Genomic DNA, 11,695 nt, shown 5'->3' on the forward strand with positions numbered 1-11,695 from the left:
AATCAGCAGTTAGATCTGCCCACCCCACCCCCCACAATTCTTAGCCTTTTTGTTTCTATTCTAGGGTGTTTCATCTGCTTTCTATTATTTGTCATTAATTACAACACAGCTCCCTCCCCACTAGAATGCAAGGGATTGGAAACAGTGACTCTAACTTATTTCTCAAGATAACCCAAAGCAATAAGGTACCACTAATATGTCCATTTTACAAATGAGAAAACTGAGGGGGCGCCTGGGTGGCTCAGTCCGTTAAGCATCTGACTTTGGCTCAGGTCATGATCTCACGGTTTGTGGGTTCGAGCTCCGTGTCAGGCTCTGTGCTGACAGCTCAGAGCCTGGAGCCTGCTTCGGATTCTGCGTCTCCCTCTCTCTGCCCTTCCCCACTCACGCTCTCTCTCTCAAAAACAAACATTAAAAAAAAATTTTTTTTTTTTAATGAGAAATCTGAGACACAGTGAAGTAAGTGGCCCAACGTCACTCAGCTTATAAGTGACAGACTCAGAAAACTAAGCCAGGCACTATAACTCCAAAATCCATGCTAGATCATCTGGTCTCCCAAGTTTCTCGTGTGTAAAGGGAGATGTGTTTGTCGTCTAGTATTTCTATTCACGCTTTACATTTAATTCTGTGTTTCATGCTGTAGCACAGCTCTACTGACTGTTACAATCCCCTCTCTCTATAGGATTTGTACAATATTACACAATCAATCACTTTGTCCCCAATAGATTTTCTGAAAAGTAGGTTGGCTGATTTTTCCCAAGAAAATTAGACCTTCTAGAAATTCTAGAGCTTGCATTCCAGTGGGGGAGGGAGCTGTGTGGTTATGTAGCATAAAGAATGTAGAATTTCAAAGCAGACTGCCTGGGTTCAAATCTTGGCTCTGCTATTATTGTCTGGCCTTGGGCATAGTGTTTAACCTTGCTGCTTTGATTTCTTCATCTGCAAAACAGGCGTGATAACAACCCTCACTTCAGGGGTGTGAGGATTAAATATTACAGTTCATAAAGACTTGAGACACACGTGGTGCTTAGTAAATGTTACCCATTATTTGCATAAGTACCTTTCAAAGTGTAGAACTTCCGTTTCTTCAAAATAATCATGGTTTTAGGATGTTTGGACTCTAATTCTTGGGGAAAGTAATAAAGCATCAATCAGCCCGATTTCCGCCGTGCTTTGGTGCTGTGGCAGGTTGTGGCGAGCCTCTCTTTGGAAATTTCAGGTGATTTGACGTGACCCTTGCTCTCTAGGCTAAAATGAAGACGTGATCAAGCTGCTCTCCTTCATGGACCTCATCGAGGTTCCCCTTACATGTGATGTATATCCAACCACCCTAGTTTTCAAGACCTCTGATACTGAGCTTGCTCATCTCTTCACCCTCACTCTTTGAATTGTCTAGTTTCCAGACTGCTTCTTGTTCTTTTATGCCGGTGGGTGCTTCTCTGCCATTCTACCAGTTCTTTGCTTAATATGCTCTTCCTCTCATTCCTAGCACTGCTCTCTGCCTCCCCCACCCAGCCTTCCTCACTCAGATCCCATGCATCCAGAGGCCCAGGTTCGATCTCAACCCCTCCAGAAAAGCGAGGTGCCCTTTGTATGTGCCGCCTGGACACTCTACACGTCCCCTATCATTGCAGTTACCAGAATGAATTCTAAGCGTCGGTTTGTGGGTTCATCTTCCCCTAAGTGACTGCGAGCTCCTGGAAAGCAGGAAAGACAATGTGCTTCTTTTATAGAGCCTCTGTAACAGCTTATCACAAGGACTTGCCGTCATGCCTGGGTCTGTGGAGATGGTGGCTTTTTGAATCAGACCTTCGTTTTATTCATCTTGACACTCCCAACCCCTAGCACAGTGCCTCACCCAGAGGCGGTGTCCAATAAATGCTTGCCGGACGGACCGTATCTGGAAATCTGCCACAGGATGGCCAAGTTGCCTGCCTTGGGTGTGTAAATAATAATAATATCAGCTACATATCGTTCACAGAGAAGTCCAAAGGCATGTATTATGTCAACAAGTAGGTGGGGATATGATTTGATTCAGCGTCACTGAGTGCCAGGTTACGATGAGGACACAATGTCTCCGTATATTTTAAACAGCTTAGAGCCCATGAACTTGATTGGCGCACATGGCTAAGGAAGAGAAGTTTGCAGGTGTGAACGTTTTGAATTCCTTAGCATTATTTTGCCTAATGGAACTGCTCTCCAGAGGGATGGCAAATAGAAGTACAGCCACTAAAGAAGGCTAAGTTAGATGGTTTTCAGCGGAGGCGGTTCTGCCCTCTAGAGGACATTGTGGAATTGTGTGGAGACAGCTGGGATGGAGGGGGAGGGGCAGATGTCGTGGGTATTCATTGGTGGGTCTTTGTCTTGACAGAGATCCTACAATGCACAGGTTAGTCCACCCAACAAAGACTTGACCATCGGTGTGACTTTGGAATGTTCCTTTGGGTGGAAAAACCTAATCCTATTTTACCTATAAAGTATCTTTGACACTGTTTTAATATACACTGGATTTTCCAGATACATAACGACTGTGAAAATCAAAAAGAGATCAGACCTTGCTTTGTTTGGAAAAATCACATTAACAGCAATAATGCAACGGGGGGTGTGGGTTGCCAGTCTAGCAACCCTGCATCAGTCTGGATTTGGAGCTATCGCTTTTCGGTCGTTCTGCGTAGAGGTGCAAATCTAGGACCTTCGTTAGGTCTACTGAAACTGTCACATTTGGAAGTATTTTCCTTTTCTTTCTCCTATTTACCATTAAGACACTGTATTGATTTTTAAAAATTGTATCTGTAAGTGATTAATATTACCTATAAATTGCAATTTAGGACAGTTAAAGGGATGGCACAAAATATTTGTTCTAAGGAGAGCTCACTGGGCCCAACAGAGTTGACAGTCATTGCTTCGGAGATTGGGACTGGGTTTCATGCTTTACCCCACAGTGGATTTCATGCACAGAAACTTCAAAACCTCAAAGCAGGCGTTCCCTTGCTGTTTCAACCTGGTTTTGCATGAAGCTCCAGGGCCGACTGTGCGACCTTGGGCAAGTGACTTCACTCCTCCAAGTGCGTAAAATAGGAATTCTAATGCCTCCCTGTTTGAAGTTGTTTGGAGGATGAAAGGAATTAGCGCATATAAATATTTGGAATAGCTTTTGGCTCATAAGAGCCCAGTAGAGATTAGCTTTTAAAATATCAAAGGAGCAATATATAACAAACATGAATAAAACCAGTCTAATGACAAAGGAGTGTGTACCAGAGGCATGCTCACAAGTGTTTCTCCTTTTACTGTTCGGCCATCCCTCTTTCCCTTCTTGCCTCCCTCCCAACCTGCCCCCCCCCTTCTTTCTTTCTTATTTTGGGCAATATGGGATATCCGAAGTCACCACTTTTGGTTACGGGAGAAAGAGAACCAGAAGTCAGAGCTCCTCTGCCATCAGACCGAGCAAAGGCACGATACCGTTGAATTTGCTTCCTCAGCTAGGAAGCAAAAGGGTAAGGCCAAACAACTCCCCCAGGTTAGAATTCTACCTCTAAGTGGCTCTATTAAAAAGAGCTACTGGGGCGCATGGGTGGTTCAGTCGGTTAAGCGTCTGACTCTTGGTTTAGGCTCAGGCCATGATCTCAGTCTGTGGGTTCCAGCCCCACATTGAGCTCTATGCTCACAGTGCAGACAGTGCAAAGCCCGCTTGGAATTCTCTCTCTCTCCCGCTCTGCCCCTCCCCAGCTTGCACACTCTCTCTCAAGATAAATAAACTTTAAAACAAAAAGAGAGAGAGCTACTCAAGGGGGCCTGGCTGGCTCCATTGAGCATCTGACTCTTGATCTCTGCTCAGGTCATGATCCCAGGGTCGTGGATGGAGCCCCGTGTCGGGCTCTGTGCTGGGCATGGCGCCTGCTTAAGAGTCTCTCTCTCCCTCTGCCCCTCTCCCCATGTGTGCACTCTCTCCTTAAAATAAAATAAATTATAAAAAGAGCTACTGAGGGATGCCTGGCTGGCTCAGCCAATTAGAGCATGTGATGCTTGACCTCAGGGTCCTGAGTTCAAGCCCCACTTTGGGTGTAGAGCTTACTTTAAAAAAAAATAAAAATGGTTGTATTTAAAGATATATATAAAAAGAGCTATTGAGGGCCACATATAGTAGCATGAATTCATATAAACCGAGGCTCCAAAACAACACCCACAGGGGTCAAGTAGGTAACAAAATTGAGGGAAAGGGGCCAGGTTGTGGAGATCAGGCAGGAGACTGGTGAATGACGAGTGTCTTGTCTGAAAAGGGCTTGTCTGGCCCAATGGCAGTATAGGAACCTCAGTGCCACATCTTCCTCGTGTCATGAGAAGCCAGAAATCCAGACTCTTATGAGAAATGTCCCGATTTTTAAATCTCTAAGAATTCACTTCCTTTGCTGCTCTCCACAAGCCCTGATGTGGAAAAGAGCTTTTTAACGTAATGCAAAATCAGTGTAGGATTTTTTAATTTCAAAATATGAAGTAAGTGAAGACCTCTTCTTTTATTGAATAGCAGAGAGTATCATTAAGAAGATAAAATGAAGCACTTTGATCTAAAATTTCAAGTTCACAAAAACATAAAGGACTTTATTTATTCTAACCCAGCAGGATATATGCCCAAATGTGATCATCAGACATGGAACTGAGTGGCACGTAAGATATGTAATATTCGGTGATTATAACCCAATAGATGGACTTTGAACGCCACAGTTATTATTAACATAAAAAATTTCAGTGTGGACTACTAAATAATTAGTACCGTCAATGTGGTAAATACATTAAATTACAAATCTTTACATTTATACAGGACTCATTTTACAAATAAATGTCTTAAGACTCAGCTGTCCAACTTTCATTTAAACACTAAATGCCGTTGAACAAAAAGTCAGCAATAAATATTCCCTCCGGTGGGTGCGGGAAATGCTTTTACATAAGATCTGTTTACAATGAATATCTGAGTAAATATTTAAAATTTTAAACTCCATGTGGTTACTGAAATCTTGTATTCTGAAAAAACTCTTATATTTTAAACAAAATTTAATCATTAATTTAAAAAGTAACTCTTCTCACGATGCTAACGTTATTCATGGTTAGGTTTCTCCCAAAATCGTAAATAGGTTGCTCACTGTCCCTTCAGGTTGCTTAGTTGTTAATTTTTTTTTTTTTAAGAGAACCTTCAATAATTACTATCAGGTATTTTACTTTGCTTATTTATGTATATATTTGTACTAAGACTCACTAAACAACTCAAAAGAACATGTAGGCCTTTCCTAAACATTACAGCTGAGTTGTCTAATTAATACATTTTCAGCCAATTTGCAACTGTAAATTGAAATGGTGCCTATTTTAAATAAAAGCAGCATAAGTTGAAATGTAATAATCACCACGTTTTCAAGGCCAGAAAGCAATTCTCTTAACGCACCCGTTCTGTGATGGGAGCTGGGAACCTTAAGACTAAGAAGGCGCTGTATTTTCCTAGCACATTCCTCCATGACATCGCAGGCTCCCAGGGAAATTTCCCCAGAAATACTTGCAGCAATGGCGACAGCACTCCACCTGTCTGCCGTTGTACGACGGGCTGGATTTATCGCTGTGGCCCGTCAGCTGGAACTGAAGTCCGGGCAGCTCTTCGCAGGCAGCGGGGGCTCCTGCTGGAGTGGGTAAGCGAAGTACTGGGGTGACACCAGGAAACCGGATGGCTGGGTCAGGTGGATTGGGTGGCCCGTGGTATAAGGTGGAGGCGGGGAGGGCACCAGGCAGCCCGGCTCTGCTCTGGCAAAGGAGAATCTGCGGATGGAGCCCCCGGTGGAGCTGGAGCTGGTGGCCGTGCTGGACTGTCTGGAAGGTGCCCTGAGGCTTGTGGAAGTCAAGATCATGGGCAGGGTCTCCGTCTGATAGCTGCGGAGTGAGAAGCGGATTGGCTGCTGTGAGGGCTCCTTGGGTCTCAAGCAGGTGCAGCAATAAATAGCCACTAAAGAGCCCAGGATGATGAAGGCAATGAAGATAGAGCCAACGATGAGGAAGGGAACGTAGACGGGCTCTAAAAGGTAAAACAAAAAAAGACACACACAGGTGTTTGGACAAGAGTCTCCCAAACTCCAGGCAGCTTTGGGGGGCGGGGTGAGTGACCCAGAATGACCACCGCTGTCAGCCCAGCCTCTCAGAGCTGGTAACCTCTAAAGTGCAAACTGAGATGACCCAATATTCTTGCTCCGAGCAGGGAGGAAGCAAACTGATACTGTAGCCTCTGTTAGCAATTAGCCGTTATATTGCACATCTGGAAGTCAGAAGGAACAGAATCTACCCTCCTGTTCATGCACTGGAGGGGCCGTGTGAGTTTTTTGGTTACCAGAACTTCTGGATGTAAACCCAGGTTTTTGGTAGTTTTACCACAGTGGGGCACTGAGGGCTCTGACCCATCTCTGAGGCTGAAAATTCATCTCCCATCCAAGAATCTCCAATCTAAGCAAAGAGAGCCAGGCCTGTAAATGAGCCCTCCGTTATGAGACTATGGAAAGAACCACAGAAAGAAATCCACGGGGCGCCTGGGTGGCTCAGTCGGTTAAGGTCTGACTTCAGCTCAGGTCATGATCTCACAATTCATGAGTCTGAGCCCCTCATCCGGCTCTGTGCTGACAGCTCAGAACCTGGAGCCTGCTTCAGAGTCTGTGTCTCCCTCTCTCTCTCTCTGCCCCTCCCCTGCTCACTCTCTGTCTCTCTCAAAAATAAATAAACATTAAAAAATAAATAAAAATAGGGGCACCTGGCTGGCTCAGTCCACTAAGCGTCCGACTTCAGCTCAGGTCATGATCTCGTGGTTCGTGAGTTTGAGCCCCGTGTCGGGTTCTGTGCTGACAGCTCAGAGTCTGGAGCCTGTCTCAGATTCTGTGTCTCCATCACTCTCTACCGCTCCCCCACTTGTGTTCTGTCTGTCTCCCTCAAAATTAACATTAAAAAATTTTTTTAAATAAATAAAAATAAAAGTTTTAAAGAACTCCATAGTGGGCCCAAACGAACTGTTTTTGTGACCGCATCTTAAATTGTCATCTCTGGACACTTCTTCCTGGAAGTGATTTGGGATGCCCACTCCAGCTGCCACACCTCTTCCCCTCAATTTCCACCCAAACTGTGGGTTGTGGCCAACCTTAGATCATGAGGTAGCTCTTGGTGTTGGTGGCCCCAACTTTCCATGAGGGCATCCCTCCGTCAGAGCAAACCCATTTCCTTCTCTCTGTGCACGGCAGACATAAAATCTCCTACCCCTGAGGCACCTTTGGGACATTCTCCAAGTGTCTCTCCTGTCTGATAGGGCCACCTCTGGATGCAGCCTCCAGCTTAGAAGTAGAACCAAGAAAACCTGCATTAAACTAAGACCCTACTGTGTGCCTGACTCTTACTTATGACCTGATTCAGCTCTCCTGGACACTCGGTGAGGAAGGCATGGTACTCCCTGTTCTCCAGATGTGGAAACATACTCATTTTTGACCTTCCCAAAGACACACAAGCAGTGATGGACAGGGAACTATCAACCCCGAGGGTTGGGGGTTCCTCGGTGTAAGCTCTACCGCCTACCGCCCCTTCTGCCATGTTTAGAAGCACCCTGTGGAAGGGGAGGGGAACGTGACTGACTAGCCACTTACTCCCCCACTGTTCTAAACATTCATACACTCACTTAATCCACAGTTTGTCTCCTCTGAGAGCAATATGTGCATTTAAAAGTTTTTTTTTCTTTAACGTTTATTTTTGAGAGGGGAGAGGGGGCAGAGAGGGAGACACAGAATCCGAAGCAGGCTCCAGGCTCTGAGCTGTCAGCACAGAGCCCGATTCGGGGCTGGAACCCACCAACCTTGAGATGGGAGGCTTAAACCACCGAGCCACTCAGGCGCCCCAGCAATACATGCATTTGAGAGCTGAGAAGAGGCCCAGAGAGTTAAGTCACTTGCCCAAGTGACCCAGCTGGCAAGCGGCAGTCACAGGCCAAGGTCCCTGAGATTTTGGCTAACCGCACCTCAGTGAGTGTGGATCCTGCCCTCTCTCCTGCCGGCCTGGTCAACACAGCGGAGCCTGGAGGCCCAGGACGGAATCCCCGCTGCAGACTGCGCTCTTAAAGTCTGTGCAGAAAGCAAATGGGTCCCCCAGGGTGAGTGGAGGAAAGCCAGGGGAACGAGTCTGTATTTTTTTTTTTAACACACCAGGACGGCCTTGAGTTCTCTGCTTCCCTCCCCCCCCCCCCCAGCATCTTCTCTCCAGAAACCCATTCCCCAATCCACCAGAAGTTAAAGTCCTTGAGAGTATAATGGGGTTCTAAGACAAACCAGGGTCTGCTTTTCCTCTGGGTCCTTACTCTCTCGGCGGGCGGGGTTGGGGCAGAGTGGGGGGACTTCGGGCACCATTAATTCTTTCCCGGGGGGAAAAAAAAATTTAAAAGGGGCGCCTGGGTGGCGCAGTCGGTTAAGCGTCCGACTTCAGCCAGGTCACGATCTCGCGGTCCGTGAGTTCGAGCCCCGCGTCGGGCTCTGGGCTGATGGCTCGGAGCCTGGAGCCTGTTTCCGATTCTGTGTCTCCCTCTCTCTCTGCCCCTCCCCCGTTCATGCTCTGTCTCTCTCTGTCCCAAAAATAAATAAACGTTGAAAAAAAAAAAATTCTTTCCCGGGGAACTTCTGGTGCCCGCTTCAGACCTCTGCTGTGGCGTTCTGGGGTGTCACCCATTCTTAGCTCCGCCCGCTCCCCGGGTTTCCACCGGTAAAACCATCGCCTCAAGCTCCAACGGGTTTCCCAGACGTTCCCATTCAGGTGGAAAGCTTTATTTTCTTTCCCGTTTTTTGTTTTGTTTTGTTTTTTTTTTTTTTTTTTTTTTTTTAGGTGTAAAGTTCCTCTGCCGGGGTCTTGATTTATTCCGCTCTGAAGTGAGCGGAAATTTGACCCGTGTTTTCCGACAGGAGAATAGGGGGCGGGCAGCCCCTGCGACCCTGGTTTCTAAATCTCCACCTCGAGGACCTGGGCGTTTCTGAAAGGCGTGACAATAGGGGGTGGGTCGGAGAGGGTAATTCGATGCAGAGAAATGAAAGGAAGTCGGGAGAACAAGACACAGGCTTAGGATAGCTACCAAAGATCCACCAAAAAAAAGTGGGGAGGGAGGATAAACGTGGCTGTAGTTCCTTAGCCCTGCGGGGCTGCAGATGAGCGCTCCCCGAGAGTTGCGGCCCCCGCCGCCGGCAGTTCCCCAAGCTCCCGGGGTGACCCGGGCGCTCGATGGGGAGCCCCCACCGCCCTGGAAAACCGCAATCCGACCTGGCGCTGTCCTGGTAGCTTCTTCCCCTGACCTCCCGCGTTCCCGAGACCTACTACTGTCTTGCCCGGGGTCAACGGGTGCAAGCCCTGTGGTCTTCCCCGTCCCTTGCAAACTTTCCTCGGGCCGACCCGTGGAGACCGCGCGTGGCGGGAATCGGGATTGCAAAGCAATCAGGGCGCCTGACCCGAAACGCGACCACCCGCTCCGGCCCCGATGCCCCCACCTTGGCTGCTCCAACGCGCGCAGACCCAGGACCGCCTGGGGCGCACACGCGCGGGCGCCGGGCTGGGGCCGAGGGCCCGCACTTACGCGCGGTGATGCCCGGGTGCTCCAGCTCGCCGCGGTCGTTGGTGCAGCTTCCCTGCTCCAGCCTGGCGTCGGCCGCGGCGCAGCAGTAGCGCAGCGCGCAGGAGCCGCAGCAGATGGTGGCGTCCGGGGTGTCGAAGTCCTCCGGGCACTGGAAGCCCTCGTGGTAGTTGCCCTGCACGTCCACCCAGCCGTGGCAGTATTCTCCGGACTGCTGGGCGCCCGCCGGGCTCCAGCGCAGCCAGCCCAGGAGGAGCCAGAGCGCCAGCAGCGCCCCCATCGCCGCTGGGCGCCCGGGGCGGCCGGGAGGGGGACGCGCGCGGCCGGAGAGCGGAGGGCTGAGCGCCTCGGTGCCGCCTCCCCCGGGGCGCGGCGCGGGCGGCTGGCCGCGGCGTCCGAGGCCCCTCTGGCGGGGGTTAGCGGGGGCCGGGGAGGCGGCAGCGGCTGCGCGGCGGCCTCCGCAGGCCAGGCGTCTGCATGGTGCGCGGGGTCGGAGGGCGAGGGCCCGCGGGAGGCGCCGGCAGAGGCTGCTGCTGGGGCTGCTACTGCCGCCCTTCGCCGGTCTCATACTGCGACCCGCGCCAGGGGCGCGCCGAACCCTCGGCCGCCGCCCTCCCCGCTCCTCAAGGGAGCCATCGCGTCCCGGGCGGGCGACCCCAGCGCCGCGCCGCGCCCCTCCTCGGGGCCGTCGCCGGGGGGTCCGGAGCGGAGCCCGAAGGAGGAAGAATTCGAGATCCCCACCTGCGGGCGCCCGGGACCGGCGGCCCCTGCACCCCCGCCCCTGTCTGTCACCGGAGCAGGAGTCAGCCCCGCCGCGGCCAAGTACAAACGGCCTCCCGGTTGCTGACGGCTCTGCCTGCAAGGCGTCCTTTAAAAAGGAAGAGGGAGGGGGAGACGCCGAGGGTTAAGAAAGAGTCCGCCCTCCCGGGTCGCGCCGCTGGAGCTAATCACCGCGGGGGCGCGGCGCGGGCCGCCGATGCCCCTGCGCTTTCTGGTTAGTGCGCCCCCCTCCGCCCCCCCCGGGCCCCCCCCCCCCCCCGCCCACCGCGCTCCCCCAGGACTGAGCTCTGGAAGTGCGGGCATCAGGCCTTCACACACACACACACACACACACACACACACACACACACACACACACCCCACCAAGTCTCGCTCGGCCCACAGAGCTCCGCAGAGCGAGTGCGAGGGCTGCGGGTTTCTGCCGCCATCCACGCGCGTCGGCGCGCGGGTGGAGACGCGCGGTTGCCGTGTATGGGTGTAATAAAAAGCGGGCGCGGCGACTGAACTTTGTCGAATCTTCCGTCGCCTGTTGCACAGATGCGGACTCGATCCTGGGACACCTGTTCTAAGGGTTCAGAAAGGACAATGTGATTTTAAGGGGCCGCCGACATTTGCGCTAAGTTTTCCACCGAAAAGTTTCCATTTCTAAGAGGAACGGCACGTTTTCACAAACAGACACACACACGCACTCCCCCCCCCAGCCCCCCCAACCTGCGTGCGGGCGGGTGAAGAATCGCCGGTCACCTCCTCCAGCCGAGGGCAGCTCGAAAACCCTCAAAAAGCACGACTTCGTTCACGCCCACAAAGGAAATAAGGGAACAAAATTAATGATAATTGAGCAGATCTGAACTTCTGTTCGGGCAAAGAAACACATTTATTTAAATGATGTGTCCCCTGTGTGCTATTTTCAGGGGCACCGCTCCTTTAGCGGCGTAAGTGCCTTATGAAACTGGTGTTATGTGAAACCCAGGCTAAACTCAGGCATTTATTTTTACTGCGTCCTGAACTTCCTCTCATCGTTTACTGCTATGTGTGAATATGTTCCACGTATCTCAACCAATTTGTCAAACACTCTGAATGCCCGTGCCACTGATTTAGATGTTGGCAAGTTAAGTGAAACAAAAGAGACAAAAGTTTGCTGTGCACCAGCAATAAAAAGTGTGCGGTCAAAAGCATTTACCACGCCCGCGGCTTCCCCGTGATCCACAGTCAGTTCAGAGGAGCTTTTTTTTTTTTTTTTTTTTTAAACTCTGACTAAAACGGTTTCTTTCTTAAAATCCAAGTGAAAGTATATTCCAAGTAAACGAT

The 11,695-nt window shown here is 50.3% G+C and overlaps 1 protein-coding gene across 1 annotated transcript; it reads right to left on the reverse strand.

Annotated features, from left to right (window-relative positions):
- Positions 1-4,514: 4,514 nt before the first annotated feature.
- SHISA3 (shisa family member 3) lies at positions 4,515-9,887 on the reverse strand. The gene is made up of 2 exons (XM_030311955.1): positions 9,611-9,887; positions 4,515-6,049 (listed from the first exon to the last, which is right to left on the reverse strand). Exons 1-2 carry the CDS (start codon positions 9,885-9,887, stop codon positions 5,610-5,612), a joined length of 717 nt encoding a protein of 238 aa, XP_030167815.1. The 3' UTR covers positions 4,515-5,609.
- Between the last annotated feature and the right edge of the window lie 1,808 nt (positions 9,888-11,695).

The sequence above is a fragment of the Lynx canadensis genome, chromosome B1 (genome assembly GCF_007474595.2).
Source record: "Lynx canadensis isolate LIC74 chromosome B1, mLynCan4.pri.v2, whole genome shotgun sequence".
In the NCBI taxonomy this organism is placed as follows: Eukaryota; Metazoa; Chordata; class Mammalia; order Carnivora; family Felidae; genus Lynx; species Lynx canadensis.

What these genes read in the sequence shown, in the direction of transcription:
- SHISA3 (XM_030311955.1), bottom strand. Translation starts at nt 9,887, where the DNA reads ATGGGGGCGCTGCTGGCGCTCTGGCTCCTCCTGGGCTGGCTGCGCTGG. An exon ending in GCACCCGGGCATCACCGCGC is followed by an intron (nt 6,050 to 9,610) that starts GTAAGTGCGGGC and finishes TTTACCTTTTAG; the next exon opens with AGCCCGTCTACGTTCCCTTC.